The sequence below is a fragment of the Eucyclogobius newberryi genome, unplaced genomic scaffold, assembly GCF_026437365.1.
Source record: "Eucyclogobius newberryi isolate DKJ021-1_F unplaced genomic scaffold, fEucNew1.0.hap1 SCAF_1, whole genome shotgun sequence".
Taxonomy (NCBI): Eukaryota; Metazoa; Chordata; class Actinopteri; order Gobiiformes; family Gobiidae; genus Eucyclogobius; species Eucyclogobius newberryi.
The window spans coordinates 36345817-36371354 of NW_027315723.1; the positions used below are offsets into that span (position 1 = coordinate 36345817).

The following is a 25538-nucleotide window of genomic DNA, read 5'->3' on the forward strand; positions in this document are numbered from 1 at the left end:
AGTGTGTCTACACATTGGTATGCAACAACATCCACAAAACACAAAACAGGCAATTATTACCAACAGTGAGGTCAGTACCGGAACCACGATACCAGTCCACCTGCCGAACCAGCTTTCTAACCATTCTGAGATTTTATTGTCTATTCCAGTGTGTTCTTTCATTTGTCTAGACATAGTTCTCAATTGTGACAGAGTGTTTGTGACTGAGCCGTCCGCGGCTGTATTATTAGGAATGAATGTACAACATTGACCTTTGAAAATCGAACAAACTCCTTTCTTTTCAGCTAATAACATGTCTACTGCCATTCGAGTTTGCCACGCCATTAAAGCGGTGTGATGCAACTGTGACCCGAGAGCAAGTCCTAAATTGTGAGTCAGATTAGTCAACCTTTGTAATTGGAAAGACAGATAATTAATTCTGTCCACATTTTTGTGCGGCGTGATGGGAAATATCGCAGAGACAAGCGGAAGGCCCTCAAACCCTGCTGCTATTTGGTCAGCCAGCTTATACTCATCAGGGACTCCCCTGGGTACCCCAATAGAATCTATATACGTAGTATCAGGTGCTACTGGGAGCATACCAGATTGTCCACTAACGTCTCGCCTTGACCTTTCAGTATGGTTCTGGGTGATGCTTGTTATGACTGCGGCTGGCCACAAGAGCGATACATAGGCACAGAGTCCTACTCCCTTTGCTTCCAAGTGTCCTCTCAGCACGGTGTCTCCACACCACCACCATACATCCTGGCGTTGGGTATCCAAGAGACCTCCTCCCGCTATCTGCACAGTTAGGTTACACATATGAACTGGTACATTTCCCATCTTAAGGCATATTTCATTAACTTTGCATGTAGTTATGTTGTAGCAGACAAAAAAGGCGCTTTTAGGTAATGTAAACAATGGCGGTTGCATATTATTTGTCAATTTTGGAAATGCTCTGTCATAATTGGCACATAGTTTATTATTCATGGTTCTGTTGGCTAGGTGTTGGACGCATGTCGTGTTTACTATTATCGCATCTACTAATAATAACTGTGGTCGTACTGTCATGCATATTATGCAATCCTTTCGCAGAGGTCTTGCCACTGCTAATGCTTCTTGTATCCACATATTTGTTGCAATATGTGCACCCGTTGCCATGTATAGAAAGGTGTCTGGCGTTAATTGCTTTTTATTGGTAACTATTATGATCCCCGCATTGCCCTTCCTACTGTGTCTAGTGTCTGAGCCTGGGCCTGATTGCTTGAGATCGCTACAACACATACAAGAATATGACAGAATGGATCCAGAGCTGGTCCTGGAACCCACCAATACAGTCTGAATACTTCACATTCTGTCTTATTTTGATGATTGTGTAGATTTACCGTTATTAACACATTACCACTAGTCTGAGCCATTTCTATTTTACCTTTCCATCTTTGTGCGGTGGCTGTAGTAGCGTATGGCTCCCAGGATTTTCCTGAATATGCCATTGTGTTTTCCCAGCTACTATCTTGCTGCCCCACCATCATATACATTTCATACTCTTCTACATCAATTTGATCACTTATTTTCTTCCCCCTGTATTTCAGATCTGCGTATGGAATTTCAAAAATGTATGTTTCATTCACAGGTATACACAATTGTGGCATCCAAGTGGATGCTGATCTATTAGAACATGGGTTGGGTGCCCAGAGTATCTTTGGCTTGCTGTTTGTTCTCTCACGTGGTCCCGACTGTCCGATGCATAATACAGGTGTCAGCACCCATATTACCGCCGTCGCTGCGATGATGATAACTGTTGATTCTTTTTCCACAGAGTATGGTACTCTGCGCACCGTAGCCTCTGGCTCTCGTTCATCGTAGCAGAGTATCGTACTCTACCGTAGACTCTGGACAAAACTCATACAAACGAAGTCCTGCGTCTGCGATGTTATGGATCTGCCGCTGTGTTGTCCAGACATTTCTCTCACTTTCCCATGAGAGCACCCATGTTCTCGTCCCTCCAATGGTCGGTGTGAGGACGACACGGTGTGGCTCCGTCCACTTGGCTGTCCACCTGGCTCCGTCTCTGTAAACACCACATCTCCAACACGTTCTCTGCGGTGATAAACAAAGTCTTTTCGACAATTCAGTGTATTTCAAACAGTTTTCTTGTTTACAATTTTTTTTTTGTAATTATTGATTCGGAATATTTGTTTACACGTACATCCCTCCTTTTTGAGATATGGAATTCCCATTTCTCAAACTTCTACACAATTCTACATTTAACCAAAATTCAATAATCCAGATAGTTTACAACGTTCACTAATCCAGTATGTAATCAAGGAAGAGATGGAATTGCGTCTGTCACTCCACTCCGCAATGTCACCTCTTGACCTTTCACAGTTCAGCGGTCACATCCCTGGCTGAGCCCCCCCCTCCACGGCGCTGGGCCCCCACCCTGTGTGTCTGTAATCCGACACTGCCTCTGCGATCTGTAACTTGTAAATCTGTTTTATCACCATTTGTTTCAAACTCCAAATGTTTCAAACTCTAAATGTTTCAAACTCTAAAAGTTTCAAACTCTAAAAGTTTGGTCTCCACGTTTGCGCGCGTATGTATGTATGTATGTATGTGTGTATTCAAATACATCAAACAATAATAATTATCTCAATAATTCCCCCGTTGAGCTGGCCATAAGGGTCAGTTCACAACTTAAAATTCTTCACATAATTAATAATTTCACATCTCCTCTGTGGGTGTGGCCTGAATAAAGTCACCCATCTAATGTAATATGTGCTAATCTTCTATATGTGCTTCAGGTGAGTTTCAAACTCAATCTCTCACACCTGCTCATGTGGTGCTTTACAAACATTGTGTATTAGTTTGTTCTAGCAAGTCTATATGTGTATAACAATCAAAATGATCCTAAACCTTCCCCTTGTACATAAGGCACATCATTTTATCAGTCTAACCATCTCTTGTCTCCGTCCTGAGTCCTATAATGTTTAAGTCCTGTTATCACTGGTTTTCATAACTTCTATAGCATCTAAATTTAGATGATATTGTCTAATTTAAATCTATTCAATACTTGATTGAATCTCCACAATCCTTCAGGTATTTACATTAGAATGTCAAATTCTTTCCCTGTTAATTTTAACTTTTCCTATTACTCATCACGTCAACCCTCCCCCTGAGGTGGTGTTGCTCTTAATTGTCACTGTGATACGTAAAGATAACGACATCTTGTCCATCCTGTCCTCTTGCTAATCTGCTTTCTCCCTTCTCCTGTGTTTTCCCAGTCTTTAGCTCGTCTGTTATCTTTGACTATCTGTCCCATATCCTCCCACCTGGCATTGTTTGCTTTAGTTAATGGCAGATGCCGTTTTTCCTGGGAGGACATTAGCAATGTTACGTTTTCACTCACGTCTACATCGCAATACGAGGTTCCCTCATGATAATACAGATTAGTTATTGTAATAATCTGCGGACCTAGTTTATTCACAGCTTCGTCGTAAGTCATGTCTGGTCCTGGTGTGGCTTTGTAACGCAACGTCATTTGTAACTGATCTCGCTTTCTAATGTCACGGGGGCTGGTTGTGTTTTCTTTTGCCAATGTCAACAGTGTGGTTACTATTTCTCCTGAGTCACCTGTAGGTAAATCTAGTGTCCATGAATAGTATGGCAATCCTGTCCCTTCTGTGACATATGCTCCGCTGATGGGTTCATGTAACGGGTGTTTTATAACGGTCATTGTCCCGTCTGTCAGAGGCACTATTGCCATTTCTAGTGCTGTTGTTAGGTCTCTTCCTAAAAGATTATGCGGACACTTTGAATCCATCACAGCTGTTGCTAAAATTTCTTCCCCTGTCTCTTCCCACCTAAATTTAGTAGGTACACTCAGTGGATTTCTTTTTGTTTGTCCATTTGCTGATATCATCTTTACTACAGCCTCCCCTGGTGCAGTCACACCTACACTGTCCGTTCTGCTCCTGTGTCGACTAAGAATATCAGTAATTTCCCATTTACCCATATCGTCACTTCAGGCCTGTGTTTATAGTTGACATATTCTAAATTTAAAAACATTTCTGTCTCTTCGTCCCCCTCATTCTTTGTCTGTTTCTTGTCCAAGCCACCCTCCTTTGTCCTGCACTCACTTTTCCTATCTAGTCATGCCTCTTCCTCTTCTTCACTATCCTCCTCAGTTCTTCTCCTGTCCCTCTTTTTGTGGCATTTATTCGCCATATGTCCAGTTTTGTGACAGAGAAAACACTTTCCCAATTTCCAATCCTCCTTTCTTTGTTCCTCTCTTTTCTTATCTCTATATCCCCCTCTGTAACCTGTTTTTCCCCTTGCTCCCCTCTTTCCTACGCTTGTCTGAACGCATTCTTCTAATGGCACCATAACATACGCCTCTGTTAATTTACTTTTTTTCTGTTTTTCTTTTTCCACTGATTCTGCATGCACTGCTTGTTCTGTGAACTGTTCGAGTGTTCCTGTTGCCATATGTACATCATTTTTCTTCAGCCACCATTGGATTTGGGGCTTAAGTCCGTCCATTACTGCTCTTTTCAACTGCTGCTGATAAACGCTATCAGCCGCTGCGTCTTCTGGGATTCCACTGTTATCTTTAAATATCCCCGTAAGCCTGCATCTAAACTCTTGAACTGTTTCTCCATCCCCCTGTTTAGTTTGCGCTATCTTCAGGTAATCCGCCGGCCTCGTAAAATGTGCCCTTGCCCTGCCCCAAACTCCCCCTCCTGCTCCTTCTTGCAATCTGGCCATTGTCGTAGCCCCATCCCCCGGTACATCATTATATGGTCTAGCTACTCCTGCATTGAACGGATCCCAATTCCCCTTTAATTGTATCCAATGAAGGCCCAGAAGTTGCATTAGGACCTGTTGTATTTCTGCCTCATTTAGTCTGTACTGTGTTATCAGGAGTGATAATTCATTAAGACATCTATCAATGTGTACATTTGGTTTCGTTACTCCCTCTAGAGCGGCCTTAACGTCACCTAAAGTCCATGACCTGTACTCGTATGTCGTCCCTCCCGCCCCGTCTGGGACTTCAATTGCTGGATATGCCTCTGCTGTTGAATATTCCTCACAGTATCTTTGAGGTTTCTTTAAACTTTCACGATCCCGCAACACTCTGCTCGATCCTTCCTTAAATGGATCAGCCTGCACTAATTTTGCTCCCTCTGGGGCATAATCTACGGGAACACTTAACGTAGGTAGTGCTGGATACAATTTTGATACTGGCTTTGGGTAAGTATTATATGGAGGAGGACTTTGTTCTACCGGTAATTTTGCTTCCCAATTTTGAGCTCTTTTCTGTTGTCTAAAAGTTGACACACTCTCTTCGTCATGTGAATGTGCCTCTACTGCTTCCTGGATTTCCCCTGGTCCTGGTCCTGCCTCCTCCCCCGGCACCAGCAGTGGGGGTCGTCGCTGCGGCCAATTTTCCCCAATATTATCTTCTTTTCTAGCAACTGCAAAAATACCGGTTCTTTTTTCCAGTATTTCCTTTCTTTCTGCTCGTGATCTGGATTCTTTTAACCAGGCCTGAGCGGCTATTATCTGTTTTCCAGGGTTTTGTTTAGTTCTTCCCTTCATGCCATCATGAGTTATCAACCCTCCCATTAATCTTTCTGTCGCTTCTACTCCTAAAGTCCCATTAAACCCGTATTTCTTCCTCCATTTTTTGGAGAAATTTTACAGTTTCTGGATTATACTTGCGCATCCATTCAGCATCTGTCAGATCCTCATCTCTTTTGACCTTTCTTTTGTCTTTTGGTCTTACAGTTTGGGGTGACAATTCTTGCTCCATCATTATTTGGTCTCGGTCGTCTGAGAGAAATGCTACTTGCTTTACAGTCACGGTTAATGTCAAGCTTCTAGAGAAATTCCTTATTAGATTTCTCCGGACATAAACGTGGTGTTTAAGATTCACCCGTGACTGCAAATTTTAGATCTCTCAGAATAACGCCTTGTGACCCTTGTATGATTAATTGTGATTCTCACACTCGTTAGTGAATCACTTATTAATCCTCATTCACACATTCACACTTCCTTACTTACCACGCCCGTGCACAGCGCTTACATTCACTCGTCTTTATGTCAGTAACAAACTCGTACACAAAGCATACATTAAATCACTTTCGGTGAGAAACTTATCTCGTGGTGAGCAATTTAAACTCCCTGCTTATGTGAGAAACTTATCTCGTCCATAAGCTTACAATATTTCCTCAGTAATATGAAACTGGGTATTTCCTCAGTAATACCTAACTGCCTACAATATTTCCTCAGGTATTACTGAGGAAATACCCAGTTTCATATTACTAACTGCCTACAATATTTTTCCAGTAAATATCAAACTAAATGCATAAAACGTTTTATGGCTAACTCTTTTTCACACACAAATTTTTTCTGACCTCTTTGTCGTCTGTTCTCCGCTGACTCGAAACGACGGGCTGTCCTCGCGGAGAATGAGGCACTGATGGGTGGCCACGGGAAAAGTGGACTTCCTTTAGCTGTGCACAGACTTCACCGATTTGCAGTTCACTCTCCACGAAGAACAGCTTGTCGTCCGGCTCGAATAGGACCACTAAAATGTCAAGAAATTACACATGAATCAATGCTATTACTTAACAGTCAGAGAACATAATTCAACTTAGAATATTAAACGACACAGAAACGTCAGTCTTTTGTGTGGCTTGCAAGGGAGAGGAAGGCTTAGCCGAGTCAAGATGTTGTAAGCAACCTGAACGACTTTCCAAAATCACTCTCAGCGTTCCTCCCTCTTACAAGTCATTTTATTAAAATCACACATAGAAAGGAGGCGGGTCACATTTCTCATTGGTCAGCTTCACATTAAGGCACTTGTCTTTTACGACTCTTTGGTATTATCTTTAGAGATAAAAACCTTGGTGAATGTTCTACCCATCTGGTCCCCAGGATGGGAGGAACATTCCTCACGGCTGCTTCTACAACATCTTCACACATGTTATTAGAAAAACATGCCTTTCCCTCCCCCCAGGCTAATGATGCAGATAACTTTTAACACACAAATATAATCATATATTTACATTTTATCACAGAATCTTAACATGGACAGGAGCTGATTCCATAACACAGGAGCTTGGAAGACTCTTGGGACCACCAGAAGGCCAGCATTTAAAGAACATGGCGCTCTGTTTGGATGATATGGCACTAGGGCTGTGTTCAAAATATCGATACGGCGATATATCGTCACCGGTATCGATACGGAGTCGCCGTATCGATACTTTTCAATAACGTTAATTTATTACACATTGTCCGGGCGGCCGTTTAGAAGCTCCCTCCTGTAGAGGGCGGTAAACAGCGCGGAACTACTGAGACAGACACACACCGTGCACCAGCGTGTACACAGGCCTGAAGAAGAGCTTTTGGCTCGAAACGTCGCTACTGTTACACGCCTCCCTTTTCCATTCTATTTGATTTCCTTTTTCATTGATTTCATTCCTTTCACCCCTTTATTTTATACAAATTCAACGCAGCCCCGGAGCTAACTTAGCCCCGAGACCGCCATTTTAGCCCAGGAGCTAACACAGCCCCGAGGCCACCACAACAGCCGAACCGGAGGCAAAAAAACGGACACAAACCTGACACCAACATCACACATATCTTCTCTACTCTACACTACATAAACCGAACGGTTAAACAATAAAACCGAGCGGTTAAACAATACAACTATCCAACAGGGCCCCGCTGAGCGCCTGTTAGCTTAGCGTTAGCCGCGGCCACTTCCGCGCTAGCGCTACTTAGCTTAGTGCTGAGCCCGACCCGAAAAAATGGGATTTTAAGACCAAAACAACAACAAAAAGAAACAAACAGAGGGTCAACATACTCCCACACATCACACACATTACACAGACCTTGCCAATTGTTTGGCAACTTTACTTGAATGTGTTCTTTGCATAAGCTTTGTGGATAAGCATGAAAATTCATGCATTTTCTTATCCGGAATTTAAAAAATGCCCATTTGGTAAACTTTAAGACCCTTTTTAAAAAAAGTATCGGGATACGTATCGTAATGAGGGAATTGTATCGGGACATACAAGTATCGGGATACGTATCGTATCGCGACCCTTGTATCGGGATATGTATCGTATCGCGAGAGTCTTGACAATACCCAGCCCTATATGGCGCTATAGCATCTTTGAGGTAGGATGGGGCCATGTCATTTATGGCCGTAATGTACTCTCTTCTTTTAGTTCCTGTTGGTAATCTTGCAGCTTCATTTTGAACCAGTTTAAAGCTTTTTATGAGCTTTTAGGACATGCTGCGAGCAGGGAGTTACAGTAGTCTAATCTAGATGTTACAAATGCATGGATACGTTTTTCAGCATCGCTTTTAGCATCTGAGTTTGGCTATATTGCGCAAATGGAATTGGGCTGTATTATAGGCTTGATTTATATGCACTTTAAATAAGAGCTCCTAGTCAAACAAGACTCCAAGGTTTCTTACAGTAGAACTGGAGGCAACACTGACATTGTCCAGTGTGACTCAGATAGAGTCTCGTAGATGTTAACGGCCTAGTACAATGACCTTGGTTTTTTCAGGGTTAAGAAGCAGATAATTAAGTGTCATCCATAATTTACGCCTAAACCCACATTGACATTTGGATAAAACTTTGATTTTCAGTTAAATGTTGTACTCTTTACTTAAATTTCTCAAAGCTCGTGGGTATGACTATTTTCATTTTAGTCAGAATTGTCCGCTCTGAAATTGCAAATATGTGCAAGTGGTTTTACAATTTCTTCTCCCAAACTCATGACCGATCTCATACTTATGTCATCTGCATCCCTTAATGTCTCATTGCTGCATGTTCTTATGGTATCCAAGACCTCCCTCATCAACAGGAATGAGGAAAAACATTTTTGTTTCTTATTACAAGATGGAATTTTTTCAGCCAAGTTGAGTCTATTTTTAACAAAGAATTAATTAAACGTATCTACAATTTCTCCTTTTACGCTTAAAGGTCCTATATATATTTTTCCCATTTCATAGTCAACCCTAACGGCATAGTTGATCATAATAAGTGTTGCAACACCCATAACATAACATAATAGTTATAAAATATCACCCATATCTTGAACCCCGCTCCCCTACCCCGAAATGTTAACACCTTAACATTGCGTTCAGACCGGGGCGTCCAAAGCGTCCAGTTTACATTCAAAGTCTATGTCAGGGCGTCCAAAGCGAGGAGAAAGTGGCGTTGGTGTATAAACTTTACAAAGTCCAAAAATGGAGGCGATGGGCTGGGACCCGCAGATACTTCAGAGGTGAGCAGAGTTTATAATATCATTATTAAGAGCTGCGTCTTGAGGTTTTTCTAAGTGTTGGGTGAGAGTTTTTTAATTTGTTGTTTCACAGATTTTCCTTGGCATTTTTATAAGGGGAGAACAGAATAAAAAATACAATTTTATTTTCACCTTATCAAATCACATCTCTACCATCCAGAAGTCTCAGTTGAATTTAAAAATGAAATTTTATTCTAAATCATTTTCCTGGATTCATAGAATATAGGCCCTACTACCACCTCTCTACATTATCTACATAATTATAGTTATCAATGCAAGACATTGGAAATTACCCTTATATACTGCGGTGTACAAAAATACCTTCAATGTCATAAACTAACTGTGAAATGGAAGGTGGAACTCACAATGATCAGACAGAAAGTAGACCCAGACTGACAGCTTCCCAGAAAATGAATCATCCCGTGACCAAACAAGTTGCTTTGATAAACTTTATTGAGTCTTGACAGGAACACAAAGTGTGCACAAAGTGTTCAATGAATGGGAGCGTGAGCCAAAGCCACGCCCACCCCGCATCCTTCATGTTAATTTACCTGTTGATCTCATAGATCTATGGTCGATCTTGGAAGCCGTGAGTTGTGAGAGTTTTAAAGCTCTGACGTTCGGACGAACTCAGGGTAGTGCAGAAAGAGATGTAGAGATGCTGGTGCAGAATACATTTTTATTTACATTGAGGTGCTGTAACCCGACCCAACATTTTTCAAGTGGGTCGGACGGTAGGCAAATTCTTATTTTTTTTACTTTGAAGGCAAAAAAAAAGATCCAAATTTTGTCTTTTTTTTTGAGTCGGATTGACCACCAGGGGTCAGGCTTCAACAGTCAATGACGGAAAACGTCTCTATCGATCCGATCGGGAGACTAAATCTCACAATTTAAAGATATTTCAATCGACCTTTTGTACGCCGCTATCCTTTATTTTGGTAGCGAAGGCGAGCAGGGGGAACACGGCGCCGCCATGTTTTTTGTGATGACACTGCTGGGGGTGTTTCAATCCCAGAATGCATTTGCGTAAGTCAAATTTCACACCCTGACAGAGGGTGACATTACTATGGACACGTCAGTGGCGCCAACAATGACAAAGCAACTTGTAAAAGGCAATAGGACGACTTTTACGCGCTTTCTGTTTTGTTATAGACGCATGTGGAGGACTGAAAATGAAGCCGCGCATGCGGTGCGCAGTGCGTTATCAGTTCTTTGAGATGAAAGTCAGGTTTACCAACGTGATAAAAATATTCGACACGGTGGTTCAGGAAAGACCGGTCGGTGAGTCAGCGAAATAATTGAAAAATAAAAGATTTTGAAGTTTTTCCAACAAAATGCTGATATTTTTTTTTCAGTCGACTAGTTTCATAGCGGGTCGGTCGGGTTACGGCAAACAGACATATTATTTTGCATATATATATATATATATATATATATATATATATATATATAATTTATTTATTAAGAATCTCCTTTTTTTTTTTACGTCGACGGGCTCGCGAAACAATTTATTAAAAAACTCGCCTAGTGGGGGGGGGGGGGGGGGGGGGGTGTTTTTGGTCTTCTTTCGGGTCATGCATAGTGCATGCATGTCACTGGAGTGTAATCTCTGATTGGTTGCTGCGCCGCGTCTGGCGCAACGAAGTTGAGCTTTGTTCAACTTTTCTGCGTTGGAAAGCGCCCAACGCTCAAACGCCCCCGACGCGCCGCGTCCACATAGATTTTGAATGTAAACTGGACGCTTTGGACGCATCGGTGTGAACAAGGCTTAAGAAGGTTAAAAGCTCTGAAAAGTAGATTTTGCATGTTGGGGCCCTTTAAGATATTGTTGTTCTCCACAAAATACTCAAGATAGCATCAACTATTTTATCTATTGTCAATGACTCTATTTAGAACTCTTCATATTCCTTGTATATTGTTTCTTTTATTGTTAAGTAGATTAGTATAGTGCCGGTAATCTTTTTCTCATAATACTGGTTAATTTATATCTTTTTTTTATTTTTTATTTCAGTTCAGCCTCAAATGTTTTTTTTAATATCTAAAAATGTGTTTTACATCAGGCTTCAAATAAAACATTTTTCTAACTTTATTTATTCTGCATGTCCTAAACATTATTTGCCCTCGAGATAAATCAAAGTTTAATAATACAAATGTGGATTAAATTGTTGCTTGTAAAAAGTATCTTTTCTAAACCAGTGACAAATTCTGACTCATTTCTTCAAGTTCTCTCTGCTAACAGTAACACAACAGCGCAAAAAGTCTTTTGCTTTTTTACATCACCACTGCTACCAAACAATCCAGAATAGGCCCAGTAACTTTCAAATCAATGTATTGGAAACTTCCACAATACAATTTAATTCCTTATTCCTTCCCAAGAGCCCTTCTGTGCAGTACAATAACCTTGTTCTTTGATGGACCTAGAGCGACACGAGGGACCAAAGAAATGAGCACAGAGGACTTGCTCCAGCACTACGGCCCCACGCGGGAGTGGAAGCACTTTCAGAGCCTCAACACCTCCTTCACCAGATCCAGTATGCTCCACCACACTGCACACCCCGGATCCCTTCTGTGCCGTAAAAACAAACACTCTCTTCTTGTTGTTGCAGCTAAATATTATTTCTACGACAACTACTTCGACCTGCCCGGAGCTCTTCTTTGTGGGAGAGTTTTTGACATGTTTCAGAAGGTAAAAAGAGTTATCAGTTTAACGATTACATTTTTTTTAATGATTTGCAATTAATTATTTCTCTGTAACACTCTGAATCTAAAGCAAATAAAAACAACTACTGTTTTATCCTTGGCACATGCTCTAAAGGCTTTGTGGCTACATGGGAAGAATAGCTATCCCTAACAGATTCCAATTTTTAAAAGTCAATTTTATTTTGGTTCATTAAGTGTTCTTAAAAAATATCTTATTTTTGTGAGCAGCAAGGGAAAAAGGTGACATCTGACTTTTGGAAAGACATGATGGCTGCCATCGACCACAACTACAACACATCCGCTTTTAAAGGTATGGTCCGTTCAGCTATTTGCTGTCCTCGCATTATTTCACTGCTTTTGAGTAGTGCCCTTTTCAACAGATAGATTGTATGTTGGATTGATAGTCTAAAAAGAAGCGGATATACAGATTTGATTCGCTTTCATTTTAATATGTACTGCAAGCCAGAACTCTGAAGTGAAGTTTGGATTCAAACTACAGTTTGTTACAAATGTAGTAAACTGTAAACTTCAAAATTTTATAACACTAATGGATTGTAGTGAAACAATATAATTGTTTCACTACAATCCATTAGTGTTATAAAATTGTCTGCTTGATTTGAAACCTTGTTGGATAGATAGATATATCTCGCAAAAACATGTCTGTCTACATATTCTATATTAGAGTGTCTTTGGCGTTAAAATATCCCAACAGAGAAACAGACAAAATATCACTTATTTTTTCAACTCTAACTTTATTGTGTCTTTTGGTCTTTTTAGAGGCACTCATTCAACAGGGCATAGTCTAAAATGCATTTTTCTCACAGTGGTTTTGCAAATGTTTTGGATAGTGAACTGATGTATATTACATTTCAATCTTCAGACAACAGGCATAACAAAACACAAAAAACAGAGGCTGTAAATGTTACAGGCAGATGTAGAGCACCATCTTAAATCTCCTTTGAGTCTTATGCTGGTCCTTAGCCTTTCTGCTAAGGACCAGCATGTAAACTGTGACGGGTCATTTCTTCTGTACATTAAACTCTTTTTCATAAATTTCCAAAATTTCTTGTCTTTGAAATTTAGGCAAATCTGTGAAAATGACGACAACCGTTTCTGGGCTCATCAGTTTAGTGGAGTTTGGAAACTGATTTATGTCTTCCTTCTCTGAGCTTCTCTTTTGATCAAAGATTTTAGGTGTAATTATGAATTTGAGGAATCACGTAGACGCAATCAAGAAGCCAGAGAAAACACAGTGAACATTATCAGCGGCAAAGACGCCATTGCTCTCCTCATCAGGGACCTGGATGTATACGCGGTCTCCAGGCTGCAGCATGAGCACAGCACTACCTGACATCTGGTCCAGGAAGCCCTTGTTGTACTCATCATAGGTGAACACCATCGGCTCCTCATTCTTGTAGAGTGCCACCAATGCGTTGGCCCCATTGACGTGCATGTGGTAGCTGAAGTAGTACAGGCCAGGCACCTGGCAGGTGAAGACCCCGCTGTGTTCATCATAGTGCTGCTCGCCGTTGTACAGAACCTGGTTGAACTGGATGGGGACCTGAGCTGCAGGATAGGCATGTGTGAGTACTGCGCTGAAAGCAGACATGGGGGCCTTCATCATCTCGTGGGGCATGACCACCTCATGGGATTTGATGGGCATGGCTTTCTCATGGTGGTATATGATCTCTCCTGGGGGTCCAGGAGGACCGGGGGGACCAACAGGGCCCGGTAGACCGTCCTGACCTCTGGCTCCAGGATTTCCTGGTGGACCGTGAGGACCTGACACACCTTTAGCCATCATACCAGCAGGACCTGGAGGCCCAGGAAGTCCAGCGTGCCCTTTTTGTCCAGCGGGACCGGATGGTCCAACTGGACCAACTGGGCCCATATGTCCTGGGGTCCCAGGCTCACCAGGTTTTCCAGGGGATCCTGAGGACCCTGTGTGTCCTTTATGTCCAGGAGCACCATTAGATCCTGGCTGTCCTGGGGCACCAGTATGACCCTGTGCACCTTTAGGACCCTGAGCACCATTGTGACCTGGGGTTCCAGAGGGGCCTACTGCACCAGGGACACCCGGCTTTCCAGTGAATCCTTGAGCTCCTTGGTCACCCTTGGTACCTCTGGGACCAGGTGCTCCAACCATACCGGTGTCTCCTTTAGGTCCATTTGGGCCTGATTCACCTTGGAATCCTCTTGCACCTTGTGGGCCAGCTGGGCCAATTGGACCTGGAGCACCTGTGTGACCAGTGAAACCAGTTGGGCCTGGTTCTCCTTTCTGTCCTGTGGTTCCGGGAGTACCAGGGGATCCTCTGCCTCCAGGGGTTCCGGGCTCTCCAGTTTTGCCAACACCTGGCATTCCAGGGGAACCTGGCTGCCCAGCTGGACCTTGTGGACCTTTATGGCCCATTGGCCCTGACATACCAGGGGTGCCATTCTGACCTGGTTTACCTGGGGCTCCTGTGCCTGGTGCTCCGGTGTGACCTTTAGGGCCTGGCATACCCATTGGACCAGGGGATCCATCCCTTCCAGGTGCACCCCCCTTACCGGGCTCACCTGGATATCCTGGGGCACCGGTTTTTCCTTCTCCAGGTTTGCCTGGCATTCCAGCTGGGCCAGAGTGTCCAACTGGACCGGAGGGTCCCTGAGCACCAGGAACTCCAATACCTCTATCCCCTTTTTGACCAGGAAGGCCGGGAATTCCAGGGTGTCCTTTCAAGCCAGGCTCTCCTCTTGATCCCATAGATCCTGGAATACCAGCAGGCCCAGGTCTGCCGACAGATGAAAGTCCAGCGGGTCCAGGCGTTCCAGGTGATCCAGGGCCTCCTCGTGGGCCCATGGGACCTGTCGCACCAGGGGCGCCTTTTTCACCAGGGTAGCCAGTTGCTCCAGGTTTGCCAGAGGCACCAGGGCTGCCAGGTTTTCCTGCTTGTGTGTATCCAGGTGGACCGGGAGGACCAGGAGGGCCATGAGGTCCAGGAAGTCCAGCGCCGTTCCTACCAGGGGATCCTGGGGGGCCCATCGGGCCTGGCTCTCCTGGTGGACCTTGAGGTCCCTGTTCACCTGTAGGAGCTGAAAAACATACATGTGCTCATTAATAATATATACAATTTGTCTGCAGTAGTGCATTTATATTCCTTCAATTCATTATTATATTTTTTGCTGTTCTTCTCTTCCATAAACATCCTCATGTAAAGTTTGCATTATCCTTTAATGAGCTGAACATAAATTGCATAGCATTAGAACCTCTATAGAGCTATTGAGTGAGTTACTGCATCTAATGAGCTATTGGGCTTGCTGCTGTTAACCAACCTTTTATATGGGGGATGATTTTTTTATTCAATGAGTCATTTAAATGTATAGATACGATGACACTATTGTGAGTAACACTGCGGCTGAGTGAAGGCCGTTGTCCTGCACAGATTTATTGCCTGTGAAGCTTATGCCAGTGTCTCAGAGCTTTCATTGTGAAGCCACATGTTGCTGTGCGCAAACCACATCAAAAGACAAAGTGGCAGACTGTGGTGCACTGCCAGACTCTCACACCACAGAGTGACAGTGAGGAGGCGCCTGGTCACCACTCCCAACCATGTGCACAGTGTTTACACTGGGCTTTACCTGTACTCCACTTCTACAATCACACTTCCCCATCTCACAGCTTTTTAATATCATATTGTATCAGACAGATTACTGTTCACTGCTGCACCTTGTGACCTCTCACAGGAAGAGCTTGAGCACAAACAAGGACCCGTCACAGGGCGTGTCTGATGTGGTTACATCTGTTGGGTAGTTCTGTCAAATTTGAGCTTTTACAGCGTCTATGTGGAGACGAGCAGTCAAACCACATCATTGTATTTGTGTAACAAAAAAAAGAAACAAATGTGCGTGCTAAAACTAAGTGGTGGTAAGGGCCAAGCACCACCTGTCATCTGGATACATGGGAAAGGGACAGTTTCTCTACCTCCATCTTTTACTGCCAGCCCTTCATTTACACACACACATCCCAGCAATTTAACCAGAGCCAGCACAGTCAATGAGCAGGTAACGTGATGTTTTCTGTCATGTAATATCCCAATGTCTTCATCATATTTTATAGAAATACATATTCAGATACAGAAAAAAGGCATTACATTGAAGAGAAAAAACTGAATGGACTTACCACCCTTCTCGGGGGCACTGTAACCCTTCTCGGGGGCACTGTAACTCTTCTCAGGGGCTCTGTAACTCTTCACGGGGGCACTTTGACTCTTCACAGGATATGCAGACTTTTGCACTTTTGGGACATGGTAGTAGCGGTCTGGAGTGGCCACTGCCACAGCCAGGAGGACCAGGAGAAGGCTTGCTACTCTCAGGTCCATTTTTGTGAAGCTAAACCTAAAATGCAAATGAAAACATTACAGGAAGACTGTATTTACACAAGTCCCAGAGGACGGTGTCGTTGAGACCAGAGTAAGTTTACAAAGACCAGTGAGATGCTGCAGTGATGCATTGTGGGTGAGTTCAGTGGCAGGTGTCTGTGAGTGTGGAGGCTTTGTCTTACCGTGGGTTTAGGCTTCAGAGAACAGTGAGTTGGGCTGGAGGCTGCTGTCGGGCACGGCTCTTATATCCTTAAAGTGAAGGGCCTCAGCTGCTCTTCCCAGGGCATTCGGCTGAGGGTTTTTATACTGTGGCAGTCCCCGATGTGGAGCTACACGCTGCACATGAAGGGCCCTCCCAGTCTGATGTCATCTTTAATGACGGGGCCCATGTCCTCAGGAGGCCTGACTGCAGAGTGACAGTCCTGCCCCTAGAGTCACTACCTTTTTTTCTTTTTAATTTAGTTTTTATTTAAAATGAGAATATTTGAATTTAACCATTTTCACTTTCTCAAGGGCATATCATATAGCAGTGAACAATTTGCATTTGGTGACCTCAAACTGCATAAATCCCATTCCTGTCAACAAAATTAGTCTTTCAAAACCGCTTGGACCTTAATACTCAAGTTTCTAAAGTACAGGTTGTGACTAATGATGGGTGGGTCGAGCTGAGCCGTTTGTAGCCCCTTTGTCAAGCACCCATGACCAGATAAACTGTTAGTGTTACTAAGCATGGCTCCAGTATGTATATGTTTCCAAAGGCGGCAGCAGCAGGTTAGGGTCCACATTTGTTTTTAAATATTAATTTGATTCACAAGTGTACAACTGTTAAAGTGAGATATTTGTACGTTCTCCCTGAAACTGCAACCTGTGAAATAAATGCATTGTTTTAATGTGTATTTTCATAGACACAAATAGCTACTTGCATTTAGATTTTCTGTAAACATTTGTAAATGTTGATTTAAATGTTAAAACTGTCATTTTTGAAACGCTGTTTGTCCAAACACCTCATAATAATTGAGGACCATTTTCAGGATGTTTTCTCTCTTTTTGGAAAACTTAAAGACTATGTGTCAGGCTTTATTTTTGCTCTACTTTGGCATTTGTGGTAAAATAAATTCACAGGTTTTATTGACCATGGAAACGGTTTGATCTATAATTTTGGCCTGAACACACATACAGTGAGCATTGTTTCTGTTGGTAAACTTAAAATTATCCAGTCAAACACAGTTCCACTTCAGAGAGCGATGTCTCACTCTGTTGCAGATGCCGCTTTGAAACATGGGCTGTGAGAGTTGACGGATTGTGGGTTAATTTGGCAGTCGTTTTGCAACAATAAACATGGTGTAGCTGTTGCACACTAGGGGGCAGGAGTGAGGTATACCCTGGTTACTGTATCAATGCAAGAGAAGAATGCCATGTTCTTATGGATTCAATTCTCATTTTTTGTGGCAAAGTAAACTTGTTGTTCACTGGAAGGGGACGTGGGATATATTTCCTGTAGAAATGTGGCTTTGGGAAAGGTGTTAGTTTCCAGTTTTCTTGTATTTGTTTAAACAGAGTCAAATATTTGGGCAATATAAAAGTAGAGTGGCTTGGTCGCCTGTTGAAAGAAAACTCATGCAGTGTGTGTGATGGAAACGGGTTCGAAATGGAACATGTGTGTAGCACTTTTACTCATTTGAGGTCACATAAGATAATTTGTCTTTATTGTCCCACATGGGGAAATTTCATTGGTGCAACGCAGGTAGATACAGAGGTAGATACAGAAGAAAAGAACAGATCACTTATAGGAAGTCTGAAAAACACTTTCAGTAGAAGATCTCCTATAAATAAATAAAAACTCCCATAGACAAATAAATAAATACCATTGCATGTGATCACGACAGTAATTGCACATGAATTGTATTAAACATCACTAATCTTACTTTTACTTAAACTTACTTTAGTGGTTTCCTCATATATTTTTCTTTTTTTTACACTTTTACTTGCGCTTAATTTCTTGAACCACTACTTTGCACTTTTGCTTGAGTAATATTGTTTTGAAGTAATGTTACTCTTGAGTACAATGTTTTGCTACTCTACACACCATTTGAAGTATGTTTTTTTGTCTCAGTATTGTTGTATGTGTTACAGATTGTCTGACTGTCTCAGCTGTCAATGACAATGTTTAGTATCATCTTTTATTTCAACCTTTTAAACTTGGCGGTTGTGTGGACTGCAGAGTAAGTTGTCCACAGAATCCAGATCCAAGCTGTGCCACAAAGTGATGCTGGGTGTATAAAGGGCCACAGTGGTCAGTGCAGTGTGTCATTTGGAAAAGCCCGGACTTCCTCGGGCCTGGCTGTATTTGGCTGTAGCAGATGAGTGCCTCTGTAGCAGATGAGTGCCTCTGTAGCAGATGAGTGCCTCTGTAGCAGATGAGTGCCTCTGTAGCAGATGAGTGCCTCTGTGCAGATGAGTGCCTCTGCAGAGGGCACATGCATGTCGGAGTTAAAGGATGCTCCTGATGCTCCCTCAGCAGCCACAGTGTGAAGGTTGAGCTGTAGTTTGTATTGAGCTGAAAGTGCTGCGTGTTCATTGGTAAACATATATTAGTGGTGTTCAGTCTCCCCGCTCTCCGCTGGGCAGGGTGCCTCTGGAAAGGGTCCATTCTAAGCATTGTTTTGGGCCCCACATTATTAGGACACCCCAGACGTGAGTCAGTGCCCTGTGGCTTTAATTAACTCCAGGGAGGGAAGCCAGCTCTGTTTTCCTCATCATGTTCAGTGCCTTTTCAAATTGTCTATTCATTTTTGTTGTTCCTCATTTATTATTATAAACCACCTTTATTCCCACTTGCTTGTTGTTTATAGAGTGAGATAAGAACACTTCTTGTGATCTATGTGAGTGTGCATTGTCATATTCAAATCCTGCTCTTGGTGCGACAACTATGTGAGAAGTAGTTGACAAAAGTAATTGCATGTTTTTGTGCCTGAAGCAGGAAAGCAGGCTAAACATAGTGTCCTGAAGCGGGGAAATGACACTGGCGTAGACAGAGTATTTTAATAAACCAAATTTGCCACTAAGAGCCATTTGGAGCTTTATGAATGGACCTCCTTGATGCAATTATAGGGTTTCTTTGGAAAAGGTTAGAAGCTTTACCAACCTGGGAAACAAAAACAACCAAAATCCACTGCAGCCATCTTGTCTTAGTTGACAGGTTAATTTTGTTCATAACTCTGTTATGGCACGCTGCATTAATATTAGACAGTTTTGTTTGTTTTGTCACTATATGAATGTCATGTGGTACCTCGGTTTCCTTCTCTTTGGAGGCCAGAGGATCTTTGCAGCTATTCTGCTCTCTATTCAAGTTATTCCTTACACATAATGTTCCATTCAACAACAGGCCTGCTCTTATTCTTGAGTCATTCTTTGTGATGCTATGGGTCAGGTTTGATGATATAAAGATATAAAGGGCAGATTTATTTCATTTGAAATCAGATTTAACTCTTAATTTTCAGATTTATTTTGGTTACAGTTAATTGCTTGTTAGATCTTATTCTCACAATCAAAGAAGATTAAGTGCCATAATTGGCCTATTTTCATGGGGTATAATGATGGCGTTTATTCTGGGTGTAGTTTGAGCCCTGCCTGTACCTGCCGTTCTGTGGGCCTGTGCGGAGGGTGTGCCGCCGGCGTCAGGACCTTCTAAGCGGTGGCGCCTGTGTATATTATGCACATGACATTATGGGAATTTACTAATATATTATTTATATATATATATATATATATATATATATATATATATATATATATATATATATATATATATATATATATATATATATATATATATATATATATATATATATATATATATATATATATATATATATATATATAATATATATATAATATATTATGTTCATATATTCTATTCTATTTGTTTTCATAGTCTAAACTCGGGTATAAAATTACATACATGATGAAAGTTGCCCTTAGGACCTTGTATGATGCCCGAAAATATTTGATTTGAATTATTGTCATTGCTTCTGTACATGATGTATGACAGTGGACACGGTTGCCAACGCGGCAGAGAAACAACAGACTTTCATCTTGGTGCATTACTCACTTTTTCAAACAGTCTCCTCTATAAAAAGCTCCACCACAGCAGTGACTGGCGGTTTATACAATGTATGCACCGTGCGGGTGAAGCCACAGAACACTGACTATGCAGACGAGGCCCTGGGAGCCAAACCAGCTGCTAGCGTTCCACTAAACAAATGTAATGGTTTTTCTGACAAAATATTGCGATTAGTTTTGCAATTTATGTTTTAATTGTTGGATTCTGTTCAAAATTCTCCTTGACGTCTTTAAATGTCCATTAACATTTGAGGGAGGCCCGAAATGCTAATCCTATAGAAGAATCCTATGCATTTTAGAACTTGATTGTAAAGGTCTGATCTACTGGCTTTTATACATTAGACCGGTTGTTGGCAAAGAACTTGAATAATTGCAGTCTTTGCAATTTGCACATTTTTTTGTTCAAACGGCAATTTCAATTTGAATGTGATATATCTTACAGCCCTATAGTGTGTAATAAAGTAATAGAGTATATGGTTAAAGTACATGCTTTTGATAAGGCCAAATAAGAGATTCACAAGATATTTTCTACAGTCTTTTCTGTTAGTCATTCTCTCAGGAACTGGAGGTCAGAAGGTGGTTTGCCATACACTCTGCAGTTGTGTTCTTTGGCAGGACATTGCTCACCTAAAAGTGCTTTTATTTCTCATAGTTTTTCTGTCAGTGGCCCCGGGAAAGGCGTGGCAGGAGCAAATAAACCGAACACGATGTAGAATTGATATAATTTGAATACATCCGTTTTTTGTTTTAATTGGTATTTCATTCTTCGCTCAAAATCTGCTTTGTGTTCCTTCTGCTGCCCTGTCCAAACACCCCTCAGTGTTTGGACAAATTCAAACTATTCACCAACACATGGGAGCATCTTAAAAAGGGAGACGTGTTGGGCAGTAAGAGATGCTCAACGGCAAAGGCAAGTACTGTATGTTTGAATCCAGAAAAGCAAAGTAAAACGAGACAAACCCTGGAGGCAGCCATTGGTTTTGGTAGGATTCTATTCTGGGGGGCGGTGAAGAGTTATCTCTGAACCAGTGATAGGAACGTCTGAAGCTGCTTATTCTGTCAGACCATCCGAACGTTCTCAAGTCACGAATAGCACTTATCTCATGAGTGGGATGAATATTTTTGGTTCATTCTGGCCACAGCTAAAGATGTAGACATTTATTTAGAAAACCTTGAGTAGCTAGTGCCACATTTCAAATACTATGAAACCCTGGTCTGAGCTATGAAAGTACTGTATTTTCTTCTCAATATTACATAGTAGTCTGTTGTCTGACCCTTCTTCCTAAATCTTACCAGGGATTATTATGTTGTCATTCAGTTTCACCTACATTACATGCTTCTTTTGTTTGACTGCTCGGGTTGACAAGTTTGCCATTGCAAAACTATTTAAAGTTAAAGTCATTAATGAAGTGAATGTTGTATCTCTCAGAACAGGACAGCGTATATACAGCTCATTCCTCAACATACTTCATCAGCCGTTAGGTTCAGTCAGTGCTTAATATAAATCCAGTTATGGAGCAGAACATCAACATCAGTCTGAAATAAATTTATTTATTTTCTGTTTTTGTGGTTGTTTTTTTTGTTTAGTTTTGTTTTTTTTTTACTCGTAGGCTTTATTAGACAGCTGAGCGTGAAATGGCGATGAGAGAAAAGGTAGGACGAGCTGTACATGGTCCGAGCCGAGATTGGAACTCTCAACACTGCGGCCGGCTGCACATGGAGCCTGGCATGTGTGCTGCCACTGTAACCACCCGAACACTGGGCAGCACACTTCCTTTTTATTTCTTCTTTTTTTGTGGGTAGCTTTAAAATCCATTGTGAAATATGTCAAATATTGGTGTAGGTGTGGTATTTTTGCCTTATCTCTCTCTGTGTTGGTGTCCTGTGGCTGTGGGCGAACCACCACTGCTCCTGGTGTAGTCGGCTCCACTGATGGTGCTTCCTCAACTCATGGGTACTCAGCCTCATGTGTTGTGGGTGCACGTATCCATATGTGTTGTGTGGGGGTGGTTGGTTGGCATGCAGCAATATTTTGAATGGACTGTAAAGCACTTTGTCGGAGGAAATACACCAGGACACTCGGATAAGTCACACTAAGCTTTTCTGAAACTGCATGTACTTTCTCCCCTGTGACCTGTGTCAGGGGGTGAAACATTATGTGTGCGAGTATAGAACATCCAGGTGGCCTCTAACATGTTTTGTGCTGTAATTACCGGGAGGATCTGGTGTTCCACTGTGTGAGAACCCTTATACTCTGTGTATATGTGTGAGCCAGAGCTGGTAATAGTGGTACAACTTGAACCAGATCAGAACAAACTTAAGCTTTTATTAGCATTTCATTAGCTGCAACAGGGTTCAACAATGTTGTTCAGTGAACCAGAACATCCAGGATGCACCAAGTGGAACTGAGGCATGGCACCAGTGTTTATGGTAAATGGTAAACCAGCCAATCCAAGTTTAACGTCAGCACTTTCATCTCAAACATGGCATTAAGATGCAAAAATACCAGATCACTCTCATTGAATGCACCACTACTCGGACCACTCCTTTTCTTCTTGCCACGATGTCTGTGCATCACCCATATAATGAACATTATTCTGCCACATGGCAAGTTCTATTCCCATTTCACATGGAAAGTCCACAGAGAGCTCTTTAAACCAATAAAACAGATCTGTGCTCTATCAGTAAATACAAGTTGATATATATAATATATATATATATAATATTTAATTTCCCTCTTTTGTAGTACCATGACGTTTGAGCTATAATTGTAGAATGAAGTTTTATTTTGTTATTTATTGCAGCTCCTGTTTTATATGTACTACCCAGCTTTAGTGATAAATAGGACTTTAGTATTTCTTATTTCTCATTCCTCTGGCCTCTCCTTTGTATACAGATGATGTTTACATTGTACATTCAGAGTACTGTGTTCCACTTAACTACTACGGTATTGTATTTATTTTCCTTGTTACTAAATCACTAAGCTGCATACACTCAAAATCCTGTTTATTATTAGATATTTGAACACTGCAGCTGTAGTTGGTTTCATAGGGCCCATATCAGTCTTAAGACATCCTCGTTTTCTCCGACTGGTGTATTGTATTATCCTGATGTGCACCATCACAACATTTTTAATCTAGGCTTAAAACGTATTTGTTCAGACTGGCTTTTGACACACACTACATTTTGTAATGTAGTCATACTTTATTGTACAGTTTGTTTGTTTTTGTTTTGTATTGCCTTGCTTTTTATTGTGAAGCACTTTAGTCACTTGAGTGTTGTAAATAGCTCTATAAATAAAGGTTGATTGATCTAATATTGCAATTGATGCAGATCTCTCTAGGGCTCTAAACCTGTTAAGGTTAAAAAACACTTTATTGTTCCTATTTGTCCTCTCTTGATTCATCCTTCAATGTAGCTGGAGAATCCTGTCAAGACCAGTAGTTTTTTCACTGCAAAACCAGCTCCAGATCTTGTTAGTTTTGGTTAGAATCACGAAACTACTGTAGCTAGAGGAGTTTACCGTAGTGTCCGGAGGAAACCCACCCAGACATGGAAAAAAACATGCTAACTCAGCACTGAAAAGCCTGGGCAGCCCGAAAGTCAAACCAGTAACCTTGTTGCTGTGAGGCAATGGTGCTAACCACTCTGCCGCCAGAATAAGTTTTTTCTCCATCCGTATCAAGAGCAGTGTAATCCCCTCCTCTGTGTGAAGCTTGAGAACGTCTCCAGTGCCTGTAATGTGCTCAGGAAAGGCTGGTCCACACAGTTTACAGTGAGACCCAGGCGCCCTGCCACTGTTACTGTACTTTGAGCTGGAAATGATCCTGGAGCTTTGATTTGCTGTGATAAGCTAATGTCTGTTTAGCATGTCGCAGTTCAGCCCTCACTTGTGTACAGTGTTTTATAAACACAGGGAACTGGGTAAAATATTGTTTTATGTGCAGTATCTAGAATACATCTCAATATTTTTTTTTTACAAAGTAGTATCCCATTATGAAAAAATACATAAAGCAAATACCAAATTAAAGTTATTTGCAGTTTGATGCTTTGATATGTCAAAATACATGTATGGATGTATTTGCCATGCTAACCCTTGGAGCTGCAACTAAATACAGGAACAAAAACTAATTCAGTGCTTTGAGGAGATATGAGAGAGCCGGGGAAAGTGTTACCAGAGCCTATGCTCCAATGCCTCTCCCTCATTCATCTTGATTGTGCCAGTAAAACCTGGCCTGACCCCACCTGCTCCACTTACCTGCCTCTGCTGCCTCTATGAGTCAGCACTATCATGTTAAACACATTTAAGCCTGAAGGTAATTTACAGTGTGATTATTTCACAGTTTAAATACAGCCGCACTGTAACCATTAGACTCTAGGCATGACTTAACATTTGTTCACACAAGGCGGCTATTCTTTCAGTTACGGTAAATGTCCCAAATTATGCCAAACTGCTTTCTAATGTTAATTTTAGAATATAGCATTACAATAATTATCATAAACATTTACATGGAGCTGAGAACCCTCCTGTTAAACAATAGCACAATAGGAGACGGTTACCCAACAAGGACTTTAACTAACCAATAGGATAAAGTAAAATCATAAAATAATATTTGTTTCTATTTTGGTTTGAACCAGCACGTCACAGCATAAAACCACACAATTTGTATTTATTTTATTATACTTTATCAAGATGTACATCAGTAAAGCTAATGATGGGAAAATATATATAGAAAATTGTGACCAAGTGAACTCAACATACTTTACATAATACACAATTATGTATTATAATAATAATACATAATTGGGACTCTACTCCCATTTGGCCCTGTTTGGCCCAGTGGCCGTTGAGCCTTGGCTCTGTGTGAGACCCAGCCTCTGATGTAAAGAGAAGATAAAGCTCTGTATATTTGGAGAGGCTGTCTCTAAACATGCACGTGGTTTAGTGTAATGACACATTCCCCCCCCCCCATGTTAATCTATCCATGAGTGTTTAGTGATTATTATTTATGTTCCGCATATGTAGTAACCCATATACTTTATTGTTTCG

The 25538-nt window shown here is 41.6% G+C and overlaps 2 protein-coding genes across 2 annotated transcripts in view; one reads left to right on the forward strand and one right to left on the reverse strand.

Annotated features, from left to right (window-relative positions):
• Nucleotides 1-25538, forward strand: part of nt5dc1 (5'-nucleotidase domain containing 1) — a 49603-nt gene that overhangs the window by 3981 nt on the left and 20084 nt on the right. The window contains exons 4-6 of the mRNA XM_072445339.1: nucleotides 11730-11839; nucleotides 11915-11994; nucleotides 12237-12318. Of these exons, the coding sequence (XP_072301440.1) occupies nucleotides 11730-11839; nucleotides 11915-11994; nucleotides 12237-12318 (272 nt within the window). The remainder of the gene's footprint in view (nucleotides 1-11729; nucleotides 11840-11914; nucleotides 11995-12236; nucleotides 12319-25538) is intronic.
• col10a1b (collagen, type X, alpha 1b) lies at nucleotides 12741-16659 on the reverse strand. The gene is made up of 3 exons (XM_072445268.1): nucleotides 16549-16659; nucleotides 16168-16382; nucleotides 12741-15080 (listed from the first exon to the last, which is right to left on the reverse strand). Exons 2-3 carry the CDS (start codon nucleotides 16364-16366, stop codon nucleotides 13225-13227), a joined length of 2055 nt encoding a protein of 684 aa, XP_072301369.1. The 5' UTR covers nucleotides 16367-16382; nucleotides 16549-16659; the 3' UTR covers nucleotides 12741-13224.